The sequence below is a fragment of the Chanodichthys erythropterus genome, chromosome 5, assembly GCF_024489055.1.
Source record: "Chanodichthys erythropterus isolate Z2021 chromosome 5, ASM2448905v1, whole genome shotgun sequence".
NCBI lineage: Eukaryota > Metazoa > Chordata > Actinopteri > Cypriniformes > Xenocyprididae > Chanodichthys > Chanodichthys erythropterus.
In genome coordinates this window covers 13,813,697-13,836,488 of record NC_090225.1, presented here as the reverse complement: position 1 = coordinate 13,836,488, position 22,792 = coordinate 13,813,697, and the positions used below count along the sequence as shown (strand labels likewise).

General features: G+C 37.1%; 1 protein-coding gene across 1 annotated transcript; it reads right to left on the bottom strand.

Annotated features, from left to right (window-relative positions):
- Positions 1–921: 921 nt before the first annotated feature.
- Positions 922–22,259, bottom strand: si:ch211-51a6.2 (neurotrypsin). The gene is made up of 14 exons (XM_067385220.1): positions 21,924–22,259; positions 19,931–19,973; positions 14,490–14,732; positions 10,811–10,949; positions 10,546–10,724; positions 9,607–9,754; positions 7,628–7,806; positions 7,332–7,473; positions 6,900–7,114; positions 4,764–4,905; positions 4,407–4,685; positions 3,678–3,800; positions 3,264–3,544; positions 922–1,772 (listed from the first exon to the last, which is right to left on the bottom strand). The coding sequence occupies exons 1-14, from the start codon at positions 22,002–22,004 to the stop codon at positions 1,453–1,455; spliced, it is 2,514 nt and encodes an 837-aa protein (XP_067241321.1). The 5' UTR covers positions 22,005–22,259; the 3' UTR covers positions 922–1,452.
- Positions 22,260–22,792: the final 533 nt, after the last annotated feature.

Here is a 22,792-nt window from a genome sequence, read left to right as displayed (position 1 = left end):
GCCTTATGTGAAATAAATATGCGTAGTTTTAGGTTTTAAAGTCTGAGCGTAGTTAAGATATGAGGATATGAGTTTTGTATTGCAATTTTTACCTACTACAACATACTACAAAGCGCCTAAGGGTACATGGTGATGAAAAGAAATATGAGATAGGGGGAATAATTATATGTCAATACATTTACATTCGCTTACAACACTTTTGTGTTCTTTCGCAAAAGTATTGCGTCCCCCGAGAAACTTTGCATTCACACTCAAAAGCATTGAAATATAGTTTTCCACCCCTATAATAGTATTTCCAGAAGCTGTTTTGTACAAATGCAAAAGTTTGCAAACTAATGCAAAAGCATTGATATATAATTTTCACTCCCATCTTATATTTTGTAAATCACTATGTCCCCTCAAGAGTATAATAGTCCATAATATCCAGCCGATTAACAGTTCAATAATTCATATAACCGATATTATTACATCACTTCGGTAGGGGCTTTAGAAAAATGTTGTATGTATAAATAAACTGATACTGGTTTTCTGCATCCCACCTGAAAAAACTAAATTGTAAGCTCAATAATGGTAACCGTACCCTACATGCCTTCAACAAGAGTACAAATAACCAACATACAAGTGGAATGCTGATAAATCTTTACATATATGCATGCCGCTCCTTTCCTTAAAGGGATAGTTCACCCAAAAATGAAAATTCTGTTATCATTTACTCACCCCCAAGTAGGTCTAAACCTGTATGAGTTTCTTTGTTGTGCTGAACACAGAGGAAGATATTTAGAAGAATGTCAGTAACTAAACAGATCTCGCCCCCCATTGACTACTATAGTATTTATTTTATCTACTATGGTAGTCAATGGGGGCGAGATCTGTTTGGTTACTGACATTCTCCCAAATATCTTCATTTGTGTTCCGCAGAACAAAGAAATTCATTAAAAAATTCAAAGGTTCAAATTCAAGGTTTGGAACTACTTGAAGGTGAGTAAATGATGACAGAATTTTAATTTTTGGGTGAATTATCCCTCCAGGTCAACAAAACATGTTTAAGTGCAATATGTGATCTCATTTAAGAACCTGATCCAGAAAAGCCAGACCAGAACACAGACCTCCCACAGATGCTCCATTTTGTTGGCATGCAGATTAGTGCAAAATGACTTATTTACAAAGGCTTATCCGTCAAAGACCTTTCAATCCCGGAAAACTCCACTCACTTAATGCAGCTGTCCCTCAAAAACCTACATTTGTGGCTTTACATTCTTTTTCATGTTCATGAATGTTTCAAGTGTACAGAAATTGAATTGAAATGGCACGGTGCAAGTGGTAAAATGTGCAACACAAAAACTGGGATCAAACCAGCTTTAACCTAATGGCCAGCTAGTGATCCCTTCATAGACATTACATAATATATATTTATACAATGCGGTAAGTGGCTTTAATGTCAACACTGTAACATCACGCTTTGGCAGGGCTGTGGGTGACTTTCTCAATCCACTTCAGGAACCGGCCGACCCGTGTGTATACACCAGGATAGGTGGGGTCGCCACAACCATGACCCCAGGAGATGATTCCTGTGAGCATCCAGTGCCCACTGTCGCCCTGGCACACCATGGGACCTCCACTGTCACCTTGACAACTGTCCACACGCCTATGGTTCGATAAGCTCCCGGCACACAACATGCGGCTGGTGAAGCGACTACCGTAGCGCTTTTTACACTTCCAGGAGGGCAGTAACGGAACCCAGGCTTGCAGGAGTGTTCGGGAATACTCAGAGTCTAATACAAGATACAAGAAGAGAAAGATAAAGCACCCCAGAACATGTTCTTTTAAAGGGGTCATGAACTGCATTGTTTTAGAATGTTTTCTGTGGTGCACTTATACTGTTAGTATGATTTTCAAAAATGACATAATTTAGAAATAAAAGGCATTTTTCCAACCGGATTTTAGCCCTCTGATTTGTTCGCTCTGTTTTAAGGGGCGTGTCTACTGTGAGACTTCAGTGTAAACGCCCACTGCTGTGATTGGCTAAAATCTTTGCATATGAAATAGCTAAGTTTTAGCATGTTTACTATTACAGCTCTCAAGGTTAACTAATCATGGAAAGTGTTGATTATATTTAGATCTATGGCATTATTTTTAGATAGTGGCATTAAAGGTTGCAGTGATGAGCATGTAGCCGATCACAGACGTGTTGTTGAGCGCATAAAAGCAGTGATCTAGTCATTGCAACTCAATTTCTGCACACTAACGAATGCTTTCATAACTAAGTGCAAACATACTGTAAATAAGAGATTCGTTGATTATTACAGGAGTTTTGGCACGAGTCCAGAACTCAGTCACTGATAAACTCGCACTGTTTGATTGACAGCTCCAGCGATTGTAAAGGGAGCGTTCTTTGAGCCCTTACTATTTATAAGAAAGTATAATAAAAATAATAAAAGTTTTCAGTTCTGAAACTTACAGGATATTCTTATAGTATGATGACCGCTTATATATCAAAAGCTCAAGGAAAATTTGATTTCTCAGTTCATGACCCCTTTAAAACATTTCAAAGTTTGAGAATAAATAATTTTATGTAAAAATATTAATTACCATTCAGAAGATTTACTACCTAATTTATACAGCACAAGGATGCATTAAATTCATCCGAAGTGACAGTAAAGACCTTTATAATGTTACAAAAGATTTATATTTCAAACAAATGCTATTCTTTTGAGCTTTCTATTCATCAAAGAATCCTGAAAAAAAGGTATCACGGTTTCCACAAAAATAAATAAATAAACAGTACAACTGTTTTTAACACTTATAATTATAAGAAATATTTCTTGAGCAGCAAATCAGCATATTAAAATGATTTCTGATCTTGTGACACTGAAGACTGAAACTTCAGCTTTGCCATCACAGGAATAAATTAAATTTTAAAATATATATTAAAATAGAAAATAATTATTTGTATATTGTAATAATATTTGACAATATTACTGTTTTACTGTATTTTTTATCAAAAATTTCTTACCAAATCTTACCAATCCCAAACTTTTGAATGGTACTATATTTATACTCAAAAGTATAGTCTCAAAATTATTTTGTTTGCAAAACTTTTTTTTTTTTTCATCTTGATAACCTTTTTTTAATAAAATGTTTCTCATGAATAATATTTATTTATTTATTTATTTATATCTTAATATTTATTGATATTGTTTTTACTCAGCATTATTAGTATAGCTGTGTTCAAATCACTGTAAATATGTTTGAGTTTGCAGTACCTGTAATTCCCCAGCCGGTAATAACACAGGCGATGGGTCTCTTGCCCCTCTTGTTGCTGTGAGCCGGAAGGCAAACTGCATTAGTATGTGGGTTAAAGGCCACACAGTTCCCATCTGTGCCCTTCAACTTCAACAAGGCAATATCATACTCCCAGCCCTGGCTGTTGTACTTCCTGTGGATCACGATGCGCTCAGGAGAGAGAGTGCGCTCAAAGTCGTCCCTCTCCTCGGTGTGGTAGTCGCCAAGCCGCAGCACGTAACGGGAGGGGTCAGCACCAAACCTGAAAAAAGACATGTTCATGCACAGTATGTTCATTTACTGCCAAGACGTCATGAATGGCATCAATTATAACAGCGTAAAGAGAATATCATTCTATGGAGAGCCACTAGATGTCAGTAGAGTCACTCTCTCACCTCTTGAAGCAATGAGCAGCAGTAATGATCCAACAGGAATTGATGAGAGTAGCCCCACAAAGTGGATGTGTGCCTTTCGATTGAGACTTCAGCCACAAAGATACTTGCCACGGCCAGTCCCCACTACATGACAGTCACACATGGTTTAAAACACACTGGCCAAGAAATGCATTCATGTTGGTTTCATATGGTTAACACTTTGAATGTATGTTTAAACGTATGGAAGTGTACACATCTCAATCATTATTTTTTAAAGTTTAATATACATATACTGATATTATACAAAAAATATTATACATACTGACCCTAAACTTTTGAATGGTAGTTACATTACACAATTTTGAAACAACCTGAATCCCCATTAATTTTCGTTATATGGAAAAGAGTGGCCAGCACATTCTTCAAATTCTCTTCTTTTTGCATTCCAGGGAAGAAATACTGGTTTGGAAGGACATGAGGGTGAGTAAATGATGAAAGATTTTTCATTTTTGTTGAACTATATCTTTAACTCAAATCTAGATTTACTGTTTAAAATCAAACACATGATATAAAGCAAATTTGTAGTCATTTCCCTGTAATTGTGAATAAACAAACATTATATTTTGTTCCCCAGTGACCACTGTAAGACAATAATAATGGCAGCTGGCATTATTAATAAATACAAAGATTCATAAAAACAATGCAGATGTAACAACGTTAGCTGATATAATGAACCCTGACTTCCATTACCGTAGAGACTTGTCTCCTCCAATGATCCTTCTCCTGCGCCTCTGTGTGTTGGGTCTCAAACCACATTCCTGCTTGCTCGTGCCGCTGTACTTTACTGGTTCAGTGATGTAATCACAGATGACTCCTGCATCCTCACTGTGCCTGCAATCATGGGCGTCCGGGCCTAAAGCTGAGCACTCCCCCAACGAAGCCTCTGTCCCTACGCACCTCACGTTATCCAGATGGATGGGTCCCTGGCCCTCGCCGAAATAAGCCACTGAGCGGGCCTTCGAGACCCCACTGATATAGAAAAGGGGAAAGAGGAACAAATAAGTGTCTGAAGATTTTGAGATCTTTGATCAAATGAAACATGCTTACATGAATCCTAGCTGTCTGCAGACCACTCCAGCGTTGATGTCATTCCAACCGTCATCACACACGCTGCCCCACTGGCCATTAATAAACACCTCTACACGGCCCTCCTTACGACTCTCACCATCCACCAGCCTCACCAGGGGACCTGGAACCACAGCATAGCTAGAAACAGCACAGAAAAGATGGGCCTCTATAGACTTGGACAAGTAGTGAATATATGAGAATAAAATTAATATATAATTAGTTACGATGTAAATTCATTCTGTTTTTTTAAAGAATGAAGTTATGCAAAATCATATCACCCATATGGGGTGCAAAGGCATTTTATTGGCTAAGAATGTTTATATGGGCACTCTTGCTGCACTACAATATGGTCAATATGAAATGACAGAAAATAGCTTTACAGTATATTTATTTCTAATAATTAAATATGTTAATTATTGTCTGTTAAAAGTCATATTACATATCACATTATTTTACCAAAGCTCAAATGGTCAAATAAAATATATCTTGTTTTTTTGGCCCCGTCTCAAATGGCACACTTCATACACTCACAGTTTTGTGGACTTACAATGGCCGCCACGTGCGTGTAAAGTCCACAAGACAGTAGGGTGTCCCATTTGTCTTATTAGGTTTTAGAAGGGTGCTTGCAAGCACCCCCTTTGTAGTCAATATGCATTCTTTATACACACTTTTACCGAGTCTGTACTGAAGCGAGCTCCACAGCAGACTTCTACCCGACTGGAAAATGGCACCCTAAACCCTCACTGTCTTTCTCTGAGTCTGCACTTTCATGAAGTAATGCCGCTTTGACTGCCAGGTAAAGTCCTCTGCGTAGCTTGCAACCTTGCGGGCTCAGCTGGAGTGTACATCGAGGGCGCATAGGGGCCGCAAAGGGGGCGCTCGCAAGCACCCTTCTGAAAACTACGGCCTTTGCAAGTCCACACGACCGAAAGTGCATAGAAGTGTGCCATTTGGGATTTAGCCAAAGCGGCAAAAGTGCGGACTCGTAGGAAGATCGTGAGTGTTTAGGGTGCCATTTGGGACAGGGCCTTTGTATTTTAGGTTGCCTTCAATTATCATTAGCAGATTAGCCTACAAAAAAATCAGGGGGCCAGGACCCACCAGGAGGTAATGTTTAAAGAACTTTCAAGAGGGCCTCAAGATGACTTAAAATGATGTTAATTAAAACAAAACAAGCTTTAAAATAAGTTAACATAGATAAAAACAAAGACGTAGTCTGATATATTTCGTATTTAAATTTTTCCCTCAACATCTGCCATTTTACCATGATTTTCATGGTGATAGGCTCCAATGACCCAAGAGAGGATAAGTGGTATGGATAATGGATAGATGGATGGTGTTCGTGCTCTTGAAAAACCTGGATATATTAGGGAATTTTAAAAGTGTGATTTCTAGACCTGAAAAGGTCATGGCAATTGATAAAAATCTTAAGAAGTTATTGATTTTTTTTAATAGTTATGTTAAGCTCAAACAGGTAGGAATTGCTATTTGTAAGTAAAAATAATTTAAAAACCCCTGTAAATCATAAAATGACTAAACAAATAATGTAAATTAATTGGTAATAAAAAAGTTTAAACCTTGAAGAACACTGAGTTAATGAAACTTCTGTAATTATGGAATTTGATTTTTTTAATTATTTATAATTATTTTAATATATAGCCAATCCCACTTTTTGTAAATAAAAAAAAAAAGTTTGAAAATGAGCAGCTTTGTCAATACTGCAGATTTAACAGAAATATCCAAGGGGGGCCTTCAAGTATTCAAATATTATCTTTGATATTGGGGGCTTTGGAGTCAAAAAGATTGAGAACAACTGCTTTAGACTGCAGAAAATAAAAAAGCACATTATGTTAATGAAGAATTGCCTTCAGAGGAACAAATCACTTTGTGATGATCACAATCCTAACCACTTGCATCAAGATACAATATGTTTCATAAGCCTATAAATATGCAAACACGTCATTATATTAAAAAAAATGATGCTTCCTATATCCAATATGTTTGAAGGGAACTTAAACGTGTAAAATGGACTTGTTTCTTCTTGTGTAACATCTTTTTTTTGGTACTCTTAATGATGATAAAACTAATAAAAGTGTTCGCATGGAGTTTACGCACCTGTGGCAGGAGCCACTTCAGGGATTTCATTGTTCTGTCCTTCTCTTTCACAGCGAATGCCCACATCTTCACTGTGAGAGCAGTCATGCTGCCCCCACTGACCATGAGCACACTCCAGCAGAGAGCTCTCGCCCCCTTCACAATTCACCTCATCCAGCAAGATCAACCCTGTACCCTCCCCATACATCCCAGCTGGAGCCACCTCAGCACGCCCTCTGTTGGACAAATAGCAGTATTGCAGCAACAGATCAGAAGGATAAACAAAAGGACACTTATAGTCGTATATTTCTGGTTTCTTGAGACAAAAAGATCTCAAATCAAACGTGAAAACATCTAATATGCAAAAATGTGATGCTTTTAGTTACTTCAAAGTAGCACATAATATGCTGCTTACATACATTTACATAAGAAACATGTTATCAATCAGCTTACCGATAACCCAACTGTCGACATACCACCTGGGCGTGACGTCCGGTCCAGTTGTCATCACATACGGTGCCCCATTCTCCAGCGTGATAAACCTCCAGGCGTCCTTCCCATGGACTATCAGCTCCTACTAGACGCAACACTCCATCTACAGCAGCATTAGCATGAATGCTTTTAATCTTTGCTCTTATACAGACAGATAAAATTGTGATAAAAGTAAAAGGGTCAGAACTTTTGGTCCCCATAGTACGTTCAATGTGTTATACTGGCAGTGTTGTCTAACACAGTTCGATCATCTTCACCTGTAAATGGGTTACAAGACACTCCAGCATCCTCCATGTGGTCACAGTTGTGCCGGCCCCAGGGCGCATGAGGACATTCCTCAAGAGACAGCTCATTTCCTGTGCAGTGCACTCCATCCAGTACAATAGGCCCAGTGCCCTGCCCAAATTGTGCCCATGACCATGCCTTTGGTACACCACTGAAAATAAACAAATGCCTGTGATTCACTCCAATACCAAAACAGTCAAGAAACACATTCCTTTTCAAAAGTTTGTTCTTTTGAACTTTCTATTCATCAAAGAATCCTGAAAAAAAATGTATCATGGTTTCCACAAGAACACTGAGCAGCAAAACTGTTTTCAACAATGATAATAATAAGAAATGTTCTGATTTCTGAATGATCATGTGACACTGAAACCTGGTGTAACCACCAGAACAATAACTATATTAGCATGCCCACCAATGCACAATATTGTTCAGTTTTGTTGTCTGCCGCTTTAAAGCTGGATGGATTCTGATTGGCTGTCAATTTTTATTATTTTATCGTTCATTCTTGAAAAAATCATTGTGAAATTGAGTCCAATGATCTCATTTCTCTGTGCCGGTAACGTTATGGCGGGGGGTCTGCTATTACTTTAAATTTAGAATGATCTTTAATATTGTATCGTTATAGTTCTTGTCCATCCAAGAATAAATTAACTTTAAAGTATATTACAACAATAATAATAAAAAAGTAACTTAAATTGTAATATTATTACAATTGTATGACAACATTATTGTATTTTTGATCAAATTCATGCAGCCTTGGTTAGCAAAAGAGACAAAAAACCTTAAAAAATCTTACCAACCACACTTTTGAAAAAAATAGTATACATTTATAATTTTAACTAGGAAGAAGATATAGAGGCATATAGTAACATATTAGTTTAGTTATATAACTTTGTAATGATACTTACATTGCAAAGTCATTCAAGATCATAATTATTGATGTATATAATGTACAGAAGAGGATAATGAGAAAGTGTAGTTGAAAGTGCACAGCAATGTATTTGAGTGTGTGTGTGTGTGTGTGTGTGTGTGTGTGTGTGTGTGTGTGTGTGTGTGTGTGTGTGTGTGTCTGTGTGTGTGTGTGTGTGTGTGTGTGTGTGTGTGTGTGTGTGTGTGTGTGTGTGTGTGTGTGTGTGTGTGTGTGTGTGTGTGTGTGTGTGTGTGTGTGTGCGTGTGTGTCTATGGTGGTAATGGAAAACAGAACTGAAAAGAATGTATTACATGGATGGTGAAGGGAAAAATCAGTTGCTTTCGATCCCACTGCAGATTCATGGAGTGAATCCCTGCACCCTATCAATCATTCATACACCCTTTCCATTCATCTATATTAATAAAGTTCACTCACTGTGCTAGTGTGCATTTGTGTGTGTAAAAAAGGACTGTCCTTTTAAGCAGCACTCAGATTTGTGCATGACATCATCAGTGTCTCCCAGCTAAAAGCAAAGCATTTCTAAATATTATCTAAACAGAAAAGAGTGCAGTAACATCCTGATGATGTCCTTACTTAAAAAAGCTTTTTTTCTTTTCTTTTCTTTTTTTTCAAATGGAAAGCCACAAGGCAGTGATTTTTAGTGCTGTCAGCTTTAGATATTTAATTTAACAAATGTATTTAATGTGATATTATTACAGTTTCATTCTTTCTGGTCCAAAATCAAATTATTATTTTCACAATTTTTTTTTTTTTTTCCTTTTCATCAACATCCTCAGTTTGAAAGGTATGAAATAAAATAAAACCTGTTTTTTATTTAAACATGTTTATACATCGAACATTACTCTAAACGAGGGTAGAAAAAAAGATATGCTGTCAACTTAATAGAAAATAAATATTTTCCAGATAATATTTGAAATAATTGTAGCTTTAGCAAACCGACAATATAAAAGCTTTTTTAAATTAGTATTATTTGGGGGTCCTTGGCAGCAAAAAGGACACATATGATGAAATATTTCTTACCCCAATCCCAACTGTCTGCAAACAACTTCAGCATCAATATCATCCCATTCGTCATCACAGATAGTACCCCACCTCCCGTTATGGTACACCTCCACACGCCCCTCAAAATCCTCAAGGCCTCCCACGAGCCTCAGGGGGGCACCATTGCCTAAACAAAACAGTCCAATCAATCGATAATTAAATCACTGCAGCAGAGAATGATTAGGACAAAAAAAATCAGTGAAACATTTCACACTATCATTGAGAGCAGAAGTTTAAAACCCTGCTATATGCATCAGTAGAGATACTTTTATAAGTTATATGTCTCTAACATATGGCATAATGCTTTGTAGCATGTATGCATGTATGGTAAAGGATGGGGACATGTGTAAGAACCCTTGGCAAAGCCTCCGAGATCTCAGATTGCTTTCTCCTTCCTAATGTTTCTGTGTGAATAATTCACAGCTCTCTCTAAATATACCTGACCCTGTTCTAGCAAACTGTCCCATTACAACAGGCATACGGTTTATGACCCTACTTCTGTCTGACATGAATTCTGTCTTCATTTAGCTCCACAGAAGTCCTTTCCACATTATAACACTGTTGAAAATATATCTTATAGGAGTATGATCAGCAAATACAGGAACCTCAGCTGTTGCTTTATGAACTGTGACTCTGAGAAAAGAAATTGACAGCATGTGACAAAGATAATGTTTCCTAACTTAAATTCATTCTCTCTCTATATATATCTATATCCATCTAGGCTCTGTATATCTATATGTATATGTATATCTATATCTATATTTATATAACTTTCAATAGTTTAAAGTAAATTAAAGTAAATTAAATGGATCAAAATTGAAAGTATATATATATATATATATATATATATATATATATATATATATATATATATACACAGGATACCCCCCTCAAATAAAAAAATAAATAAATAAATACCCTCTGGAACAGCACACACAACTCCGGCCTCATTGCCATGGTTACAGTCACCGGAGACATATTTCCGGCTCCGGCACTTCAGCAGAGAATCTTCATTACCATGGCAGCCAAGACGTTCAAAGTGGAAGAGACCAGATCCAGGTCCAAAGTAAGAGTGCCGAAGCGCAGTGCCGATTTCACTGTTGGGAGTTAGCAGGTAATTAAATGAGAGCACATACTGAGTGTTAATAAGTGCAGAGCCTCTAGCTGATTTTGCAGCTTATACCCGAGCCTCAGTTGTCTACAGATCACACTCGCATCTCGATCAGTCAGGTGGGTGTCACACACTGCTCCCCAGCGGCCATTCAGGTACACCTCAAGACGACCACTCTTATTAGAAGAAGCCCCCACCAACCGAGCCTCACCTGGAGAAATAAGTGCAAAATCCAACATATTCAGATATGTTGATATATATCCATATATACAAACCCGATTCCAAAAAAGTTGGGACACTGTACAAATTGTGAATAAAAAAGGAATGCAATAACTTACAAATCTCATAAACTTATATTTTATTCACAGTAGAATATAGATAACATATCAAATGTTGAAAGTGAGACATTTTGAAATGTCATGCCAAATATTGGCTCATTTTGGATTTCATGAGAGGTACACATTCCAGAAAAGTTGGGACAGGTAGCAATAAGAGGCCGGAAAAGTTAAATGTACATATAAGGAACAGCTGGAGGACCAATTTGCAACTTATAAGGTCAATTGATTGGGTATAAAAAGAGCTCTCAGAGTGGCAGTGTCTCTCAGAAGTCAAGATGAGCAGAGGATCACCAATTTCCCTAATGCTACGGCGAAAAATAGTGGAGCAATATCAGAAAGGAGTTTCTATCTGAAGTTATTATCATCTACAGTGCATAATATCATCCAAAGATTCAGAGAATCTGGAACAATCTCTGTGCGTAAGGGTCAAGGCCGGAAAACCATACTGGATGCCTGTGATCTTCGGACCCTTAGACGGCACTGCATCACATACAGGAATGCTACTGTAATGGACATCACAACATGGGCTCAGGAATACTTCCAGAAAACATTGTCGGTGAACACAAACTCTATAGGTCAAAAAAGAAGCCATATCTAAACATGATCCAGAAGCGCAGGCGTTTTCTCTGGGCCAAGGCTCATTTAAAATGGACTGTGGCAAAGTGGAAAACTGTTCTGTGGTCAGCCGAATCAAAATTTGAAGTTCTTTTTGGAAAACTGAGACGCCATGTCATCCAGACTAAACGCCATGACGCCATGTCATCCGAACTACTGCCATCCAGACGTCGTCTCTTTCAGGGAAGACCTTGCATTTTTTCAACAGTGGTAAACATGGCCTTGTCCCAACTTTTTTGAGATGTGTTGATGCCATGAAATTTAAAATCAACTTATTTTTCCCTTAAAATTTGATATGTCATCTATGTTGTATTCTGAATAAAATATTGAAATTTGAAACTTCCACATCATTGCATTCTGTTTTTATTCACAATTTGTACAGTGTCTCAACTTTTTTGGAATCAGGTTTGTATCAATATATACTGTATAACAATATATCTATATATTTGGGTCATTGACAAATAAGGTTTATAAAAGTGTAAAAAAACATAATGGAGATATAATTAATTTTGAAGATTTATTAAGTGTTAACAATGAGAGTATGTGGTTTTTATAATCATTTAATAATGCTTTTGTCATTTTTTACAATATGGACAAAATTTGTCACCAAAAAAGTAATTTGGTTTAACAAAAATTCCGGTTTTACCAAATGACACGCTTGGTAATACCGAATGACGATATTTTCAAACAATGCTAACAGGCTGATATCTAGCTAGCTAGTAAGCTTGCTAGCTAGATAGCAAAAGGACAATCAAACTCAATTATATTTAGTACAAGTTTTTAAAATATTTCAACATTTAAAACGTGTAGACAGACAGACAGACAGATAGACAGATAGATAGATAGATAGATAATTACCCACATATTTTCCAACAATTCAACTTATCTTTTCACATGACACACCTTATCCCTAAGTAAGGAATGTGGCAAAATCTATATAAAAAGCTTTTTATGTTTTGAGAAATCCATTTCTCCATTTCCTTATTGTTGCAGATACTGTCTTCTTTCTATTCAGTGGAGAGCAGACATCCTGAAATATAATTAGCTTTTACCTCCATCTTCTTTCTCCTTGACTAGAGGACAACTTAAGGACAAAATATAAGTGGCACAGCTTACCCCACTCTCTCCCATTTACATTTACAGACTCTGAATCAGCTCTCTATAATTAGTACAGAGTGCTTACATTAGAGACACTGTATCTTGCAAATTATCATCTTGCTGCCGCACGTCATGCTCACAGACATGAATTTAAATACACTCTGATTGTTTGAGTCTGTATCCGTGTTTAATGTTATTACATAAAAAGGAAAAGGAGGAGAGAGGCAGACAGAGATAATCACAGCTCCCAGAGATAAGGCAAACAGATTTCAACACCAGCTCGGGACTGAACCACAGACATAGGCAGGTGATGACAGACCAGCACAAAGAGATCCAGAGAGCGAACAGACACTTTCAGAACGGGAGTAATACAGAGTAACAAATGCACATGAGTGATGCGAGTCTGATTGATTATTAGACAATAAACACATAGACAGAGGAAGATGAATAGAGGACAATAAAAAGAGAGGACAGAGAGAATCCTTGACTGTGGCTGTGTGCTGTGACTGCAGTAATAAATGTCACTCAGCTTCTGTACAACAACACCTACGCTAATATTACAGCTATGACACAAATACTCACCAGGATCCATTCACTTAATAAACACAAACAGCATGGTCCAGTAAGAACTTTTCTAGGTCAAATGTAGCTAGACTAAAGCCACCTGCAACCATGCACTACAGCCCCAAATGTTTGAATATTCTAGTTGTTTCTCTTATTTACTAATGGCAGGTGATTTATTATGGAATAAGTGAATTCAATACCCCATTTGTATGTAAAGGACTCTGAGATACAAAAAGGAAACTTAGCTTGTGCTTCAATCTCTAAGCACAATGCATTTTGTTTGTTTTTGGACTGCCTCTATACAAATAGACCTAAAAAATTAAACCTAAAATAAATGTGCCTGCTCAACATTTTGAAAACAAACAAACAAAACAACCTAAAACAACATTTTTGCAAAGTAACACTTTTCAAGCTTAAGATCAGAGATAATTTTACATGTAATGGTTGGTTTGGAAATGGCTTTTTTTTTACTTTGACACCAAGATTCTGTTCACACAGAACGTGTTTTTGCATTCCACTGCACTGCTTTTCCATTGTTTTTCCATGTAAGCGTGCTAGATGGACGTGTGTGACCACTGGGTCCAAAGTTGCCCTGACACACCAAACCGATGCTCGACACCCGACGGCGAAGTAGCATGTCCGTTCTGCGCCTGCGTAAGAAGAAATACCTTTCCGTACCAGCAGGTGGCAGCAGCTGAACAAACCAATCACAATGATCAGATAACCCGACTGACCGACGAGCTCCGACGCCGATTCAACATGTCGAATCGGCCAAAAAAAAGCCGATGAGGACAACTTCAGACGACGGTACGGAACATGATGAGAAAACGTAGTCGGCCGATGAACAAAAACTGCCCGACGGCCAGCTTGGTGTGTTTCAGGCTTGTTATAAAGATGCGGCACTGTAGTTAAAACTTTTAAAAAACATGTCTCAAGAGCTTTTGTTTTGTTTTTTTCGTTCCACTGACATGGGTCTCAATTTTTGAACCACAAAAACGCATTCTATGTGAATGGGCCCTTACTATTTCTCAGAACTCAAAGTAATACAAAAAACTATTAAAATAAAAATAAAGCTTTTGTAAAAAAAAAAAAAAAAGAATGAAAGAAAGAAAGAAAAAACAGTAAGGAAAACTCACCCTGGTGGCAGTCGCAGTAGGCCCATCCGATGGCTCCTGACTTTTGTCTGAAAAAGCACCAGGGGTTAGATTCACGGTCAGGATTTCTACAGTGGTTGTGGTCACCCAGCCCACGATCAGGGTACTGCAGCATGTAGTCTGGAAAGTCAGTCCATTTTAGACAGGAAGAGCCAGAGTCTGTCTGAGACACGGATCCATTGTAATAACCCAGCTGAGTGAAGCCCTCAGAGCATGACAGAGGCCCTATGGGAAACAAACACACACAATTTAAAGTTAAATTCAGCATTCAAATTACTCGAATAATACCCTTTATGGAACATTAAAGAATATTGTAATGCATTGCCAAATAAAGCTCAATTAATTTTAAAATCTTTGGCATGAAAAAAAATGTGCATGACCTGAAATGAAAGGACCTTGTGTTATCTCAAAGCAGCACTGCTGCAAACCTAAGGTGGTCTTATTAGCTGTTTTATTTTGTAACTTTTTCTCTATGAGTGAAAACCCCTACAGTCCTTCCTCTGGGTGCAGAGGATGAGATACTAATGATGCCTTACTGCACTGCTGGAACAGCAAGACCTGTGAGGACCCACTATGATGAGTCACTTCAGACCTTACATGCCTTGTAGTGTGTGTGGTTGTATAATAATATCATAAATAATATAAACTAAACTAAATAAAATACCTTCATAATAAAAATAATGCTATATTATATTTTTAATAATATAATATAATAATTAAAAAAAGTAAAATAATAAACTAATATAATATAATATTAAAATTTAAAACAATTGATAAAAATATACAAATTAAAATAAAATATTAAATAAATAAATATTTATATTATTACTATAGTTATTTATATTTATATTTTTACTATAATATTTATTACTATAGTATAATATATTAATATTTACTTTTTTTTTTTTTTTTTTTTTTTACTCTAAAACTGATAATCTTTTCATTTAGGTGTAGGGTTGGGGCTTAGTATTATATAAAAACCAGCATCTATGGTTAAAAAAAAAGTCTATGGTATGTCCTTAATTATATTGTGATGTATTGTAAATATGTGTGTGTGGTTTAGGCACAAGGACACACAGCATATTTTCAAACAAATTAACATTAAGGAATTATTCTAATTACTAATTTACATTTGCTTGCTTGCATCAGTTAGTGACATAATCAGGAAACTCCTTTTTCCAAATGGTTAAAACCATTAAAGTAAATAGAAATATTGTGACTTTGGAGCATTGTGACCAAATTATGTGATCTAGAAAAGTCTCATGTGAGACAGCGTTCTCTAATGTATTTTATGTGTAGCAGGCGGCCAGAAACAACAATTCAATTTCATGCTTTAGTGTGGGCTGTTAACTTCATTTGAAAGCATTTAAACAATCATTTTATACAGTGACCCATTACTTATTAGCTGTATTTTTATGCTGTGTGTTCCCCATATGCTGTCAGTCTGTTCTCTAATGCATTTCTGGAAATGTCACTAAAAAGGGAGAAAGTCCTGGGCTTTGTGCCCACTGTCCAGAATCCAAGATTAACTAGAGTCTTGACATATTTTCAGACAAGAGACAGATGTTAAATCCATCCACCACAAGAGAAGGATATTTAAAAGGTAGTAGGTGCTTTGGAGGCATTTAAGAAAAAGAATAAAAAATTAGGTTTTAAAGAGTACTCATAGGAGACGATCTTTAAGGCAAGTAACAACAGTTTGACCAAAGGAAAACTTATCCACCACAAATAAATGTCAGAAATGATAATCTCATAATCTCTGGGGGTGGGGGTGGGCTCCTGAGAATTTATGGGCCTGCTATCAGGTAGTGTTGTGCAGGATCAAACAGAGGACGTTGTGCCTTAGTCTCTCTTTAGAAGCAGGTGCTAAACCCTTAGGGAGAGTGAGAGAGATGAAACCATCTCATACTCTGAGCATTATGGGTAACGTCAGAAAAGTATTTACACCTGTATGCATATGTATGCGTACAACACCCAGCGGACACATAGCATAACCCTGTCTCTGCTTGTGTAGATTACCTTAGCATAGACTTATTGAGCTGAGACGAGTGCACTTAAAGACTAATGGCCAAGATTAGAGCTAAAGCGTCACTGAAACTCTATTATGTCGTCCTCTTCTGTCTACATTATTCCAAATATAACTGTAAACAAAGTATTGAAGCAAACTCACACAGCATCATTCCATATCTTATTAAAAACATGTTTATCATCAGAGAACAGTATTGGATTTCTAATGTGAACCATTTTTAAACCTCCAGTCCAACCATTATGATTGTCTTTATTTAGGCAGAGGGAACAGAAGAGGATGACATGCTATCTGACATCTATCAAACAAAAAAACCTTTCTATAATCTGATGATAAAATATTGATAATTATTTTCATGTTATGGCTGATAACCTATAATATAATATAATATAATATAATATAATATAATATAATATAATATAATATAATATAATATAATATAATATAATATAATATAATATAATATAATATATCCAAAAGTTTTGGGATGCCTGCCTTTACGTGCACATGAACTTTAATGACATCCCATTCTTAATCTGTAGGGTTTAATGGAGTTGGCCCACCCTTTGCAGCTATAACAGCCTCAACTTTTCTGGGAAGGCTTTCCACAAGGTTTAGGAGTGTTTTTATGGGAATTTTTGACCATTCTTCTAGAAGTCAGGCAGTGATGTTGGCGAGAAGGCCTGGCTCGCAGTCTCCGCTCTAATTCGTTCCAAAGGTGTTCTATTGGGTTGAGGTCAGGACTCTGTGCAGGCCAGTCAAGTTCCTCCACACCAAACTCGCTCATCCATGTCTTTATGGACCTTGCTTTGGGGCCATCCCCAAACTGTTCCCACAAAGTTGGGATCATGAAATTGTCTAAAATGTCTTGGTATGCTGAAGCATTAAGAGTTCCTTTCACTGGAACTAAGGGGCCAAGCCCAACCCTTGAAAAACAACCCCACACCATAATCCCCCTGCACAAAACTTTACACTAGGCACAATGCAGTCAGGCAAGTGCCGTTCTCCTGGCAACTGCCAACCCCAGACTCGTCCATTGGATTGGCAGACAGAGAAGCGTGTTTCATCACTCCAGAGAGCACGTCTCCACTGCTCTAGAGTCCAGTGGCGGCCTGCTTTACACCACCGCATATGATGCTTAGCATTGCACTCAGTGATGTAAGGCTTGGATGCAGCTGCTCGGCCATGGAAACACATTCCATGAAGCTCTCTACACACTGTTCTTGAGCTAATCTGAAGGCCACACAAAGTTTGGAGGCCTGTAGCTATTGACTCTGCAGAAAGTTGGCGACTTCTGCGCACTGTGCGCCTCAGCATGCGCTGACCCCACTTTGTGATTTTATGTGACCTACCACTATGTGGCTGAGTTTCTGTTGTTCCCAATTGCTTCCACTTTGTTATGATACAACTAACAGTTGAAGATGAAATATTTAGTAGTGAGGAAATTTCACAAATTGACTTATTGCACAGGTGGCAGCCTATCACAGTACCACGCTTGAATTTACTGAACTCCTGACCCATTCTTTCACAAATGTTTGTAGAAGCAGTCTGCATGCCTAGGTGCTTGATTTTATACACCTGTGGCCATGGAAGTGATTGGAACACCTGAATTCAGTCATTTGGAGGGGTGTCCCAATACTTTTGGCAATTTAGTGTACAACCTTTACACTACAATACAACCTTTCTTTCTGGTTCTCGAATCTGATTGGCTGATAGCCATGCAATATTTTAGTGATAACAGCACACTTACTTTTTCACCATTTGTATCCCTCCGCTTGAAGCGACTGTCATGGCGGCCGAGCAAATTCCACTTTAATTTTTGTGAATACTACACTTGTTGTACCATGAAGTTTTTAGGCGATAATGTAGTTGTTCATACCTGGAATATGTGACTCATATTTAATCATGGCCCCTATTTTACAATTTGTTTAGACGTTTTCGGAGATGCGAGCTCCAGGCCATTAGCGGCCATTCAGGGGTCATGTAACCGCCGAGAACAGCTTCATCTCGGCCAGTGCTTCGGGGACTTGCCGCTGTGTCTTATAGTGGTTAAATATGAGATATAATTCATTTTGGGTACATAAATAAATTAAAAAGTATAATATCAGCCAACTGGTATCAATATATATATATTGTGCATTTCTAAAAAATAATAATACTAAAGTGAAAGTTTGCAAAAAATCATCTCTATATTATTTTCATTAGTAACATAAATATGTGCAGTGCATAGTCGATAAAATACTATACACTGTGTTAGTACAGTATACGAGCAAAAAAATTGATCTATGGAGATTTGATTGTTGGTGTTTCTTTAATGGATTTATCATGATTGGACATTTGTACACTATTACTTTCGATAATAACCAATTTAAAAATATGTTCGCCATTACAAATAGTTTCCATTCTTGTACCTTGGCAGGTAGTTTAACAGTCCAAAATCTTTTCTAGCACAGACTCGCGTCTCGTCTCGTGAGAGCTCAGGTTCCAAACTGCATGTCAGTCTGTACATACAGTAAAGCAATTTGCTGAAATAGCATCAGGGTAGAGTTCCAGTCATATTTCCATGGTGTTACAGTTATAGAGCACGATAAAGACCACCAACAAGACTCCTGGTGGTATCACAAGAGACTAAATATAAGCGGTTTAACAGCAGAGAGTAAAATAAGTCTACAGATGAGGCAATCATAGAGGAATCTCACACTGCCCCAGCATGAACTGGGAGTAGGTTGACGGTTCTGTGGGAAGGTTGAGTATATTTCAGCATCCTGCCCTAAGGATGTCAGCACACAAACCTGTCCAGACTTGGAAGGCAAGGAAAGCAATAAAGTTCACAGAATATGAATATGACACATGTAATAGGCAAAAACAGTAGGGCATTCAGTCTCAAATTAGCTGCTCCTCAAAGCCCATCAATGCCACAGTTGCTTCACATTCATTCGCTGTCATCAGTAAGTGTTTGTGCTTCACTCATATTACAAGCACATTGGATATTGTGTTTCTCTCCACAGCAATCTTGTCTGAAGAGTGATTGTTGTGGTCGAGCATTTCTTTAATTCTGCCATAGGGAAACACTGACGAATATATCTCTTGACAGTCGAGTGGTTTTGCATCGGTTAATGTTGTATTAGATACAGTGCCAAGGAGGGATGTGGTTATTGGCACTGAAAGAGATGCTCTTTACGAGAACAAAATACAGTGGCATTCAGCTGCAACCAATGAGTATGTGCTTGAATTAGGTGGAATAATTTAATTTCCCAAGCAAATGTTCTTGCAAAAGAGATGCTCGTATATCACCAATTCTCATAAAAGAAACAAAATAGGATTCCAGCTTGCACCTTTCTTTAACCTTTAAGGAACAGTAAAAAATATAGACATGTAAATGCATGTGAGTGCCTACCTGTGCTCTGCAGGGTATTTAGGTATACAGCGCTCTGTCTTCCCTATGAAGACAAAAAAAAAAAAAAAACAGTCGGTTTACTTCTTTAACTACAAAAAAAGTAAAAAAATAAATAAATAAATAAACAAGGACATGTAGTTTTTTTGGACATGTATTGTACCATATTCTTTGACTTACCTTGTAAAATTAATGGGCAATCATTTAGTATTCATTTTGGTAAATCATTTTGGTATATATATATATATATATATATATATATATATATGAAAGTACAATGGTATTCAAATCTGGTAATCTTAACACTTAACACAGTACCACACTCATAAAATAAAGGTTCCAAAAGGGGGTTTTGCAGCACTGCCACAGAAGAAACTATTTTGGTTCCTCAAAGAACCTTTGAGGAGTTCTTAAAAGAACCATTTTGTTCTTAGATTTTAATAATCTATATGGCATTTTCCACTATGAAGGACTTTTTGTGCAATGGAAAGGTTCCATGGATGTTAAAGTTTCTTCATTAAACCATAGATGCCAATAAAAAACCTTTTTTAACAACCTTTTTTGCTTTAGCAGAACTTCAGCTGAGATCAAAGAACACTTTCATGACCATCAAGCCATTATGTGACTGCTACTGTGTAAGCTGGGTGTGATGAAGGGAACGAGCATCACACTTTTCTCTCATGCTTACTAAACTGCAAGCGAACGATGGGACAGGATGCTAGAGAGGGTGTAAGTACAAATGAGATGCAAGTTCCTCAAACCTTCAGACTTTAGGAACAAAGACAAAACATCAACAGCAAGTATACGTTAACTGTCCTATTGTCCTAAGAAACTGCACCCACCTGTGTTCCTTGTGTGTCCATTAAAAGCCATTAAAATTCTCAAATTCTTGATTATTGTACAACTGATCTAAAGAAAAATTTGGTTTTGTTTTAAAGTGAATTATGACGATATATCAATACCTAATGCCTTGACCCGAAGACAATAGAAGGGTTACGCTTACGGGTGTGCTCAGCATGCAAAAGATATGTATGGCTTAAGAATATACTCCCAAGTCATTAAGGTAGACAAGCAGCACTATGTTGTTTTTATCTATTTCATTAATGCTTGTTTGTTTATATGTCATGCTGAAACATCTTACCAGTTTGGCTTTGCTGACTCATTTTGAGGACTTTTCAGCAGGCTACAACTGGCCATCTGAAGATCATTAAATCATCTGAAACCAGCAAACCCACTTAGACTGGTTTAATGTTTTTGGTAACAATTTATTTTATTGTCCCTGTTACATATGTTACATGTACGTACTGTAGTAATAACAGTAAATTGTGAATAACTGCATGCAACTAACACTAAACCAAACTCCATTCCTAACCCTATAGTACATATTGTTAATTAATATTACACTGTAATTAAATGTATAATTAAACTGTAACATGGACACCTTAAAATAGTCATGTTTTTTATCAAATAGGGATATGATAATTAAAAAAAAATAATAATAATAAATAACACTTATAACTTAATACATGTATATGCACTCCTCTCAGTATCTCGTATTTATTTAGATCCTTAAAAGAGATTAAGTGAATTTCGGGGCAAAGTACACCTCGGCCACAAAAATGAACAAAGACTGCATAATTCCTTCTGTAACAATTACCACACACTTTCACGTGATACACGGCGTTTATTTTACACACGAAAGCGACGACGTCAACGCGTCATAACATGGATAAAAATTTAATTCGTGTGTGGACTTCCATTCTAACTACTCATTTAACAGAAGAAAACTGTACAATCTTCATTTTATAAACCAGTACTTAAAAAAAAAATACTATAATCATATTTAGGCTGGTCTATAAACCAGCTATTTTTTGGCGCCGTCTGAACTCCTCTCTACTAAAACCTCAGGATCACGTCAATAAATACATCACAGTCTGTTTGACTGTTTGTGAGCTGACTAAGAACTTATTAGTCATAGCAAACTGCGCTTACATACCTCACCGTAGACACCGACAGAGAAACGAAAGACAGCAGCGATAGAGAGGATCCCAGTGATATCCATCCTGTCAATGACCATACATCCAGCACAACAGTCCCATCATCGCTGTCTGCGGGAATACAGGGAAAGTGGGACGCCTTCCCGCCTCAAAATGTTTCCAAATGTTTGTTACAGAGGAAGAAGCATCGAAAATGATCAGATAGAACAAAACAATATTCTGCAAACTTCTAAAAGTCCAACGACACGACTGACACTCCTCCCATGTTGAGGTCTGACTGAGGTTTGCGTTCATTGAGGTGACACAGAAGAAGAGAAGCCGTTCCTGCAGCCTTCGCCACAGTACTACACACTACAGAAGATTATAGGACATAAACATTTATGGAGCACAGTGCAGTGAGGCTGTCCCCTATGGCAAGCCGTTTCAACAATAGGTTACATTTTATTTAAGGTGACGTAGTTACATTGTACATAGGCATAAGTACTGAGTAATATTAACATCATGTAGCCTACTTAGGCTTATTACTTTAAGACAGCAATGCCATTACTACTATGTCACCTTACCTAACAATTATTCCTTTAGACTAACTAGCTAGCATCTATTTCAATACTACTAGCACTTGGTTTTAATCAGTAATTCAATAGTGACTATCTTTTGCAACTTCAAATAACTATTCATTAGATAGGCCTACTGAGTTTTAAGTGGTAGACAAAGATTTTAAGAAGTATAGAATAAATAACATTGAAGGATTATGCTAAACAACTTGAGCCAATGTTATTGTTTCCCCAATATCCAATGCCAATAGGATATTTGCTGATGGCTTGCTGGAAACTGAACGACTTGAACAATGCACTCTGCTCTAAAGATT

Bases quoted from the DNA above. Each gene is read 5' to 3' on its own strand.
- si:ch211-51a6.2 (XM_067385220.1), bottom strand. From the start codon at position 22,004: ATGGTCATTGACAGGATGGATATCACTGGGATCCTCTCTATCGCTGCT. The intron at 7,474-7,627 runs GTGAAGATGATC...ATGCTGCTGTAG, and splicing joins GTCTTGTAACCCATTTACAG to ATGGAGTGTTGCGTCTAGTA. The intron at 3,545-3,677 runs GTGAGAGAGTGA...GTCTTTTTTCAG, and splicing joins GCTGCTCATTGCTTCAAGAG to GTTTGGTGCTGACCCCTCCC.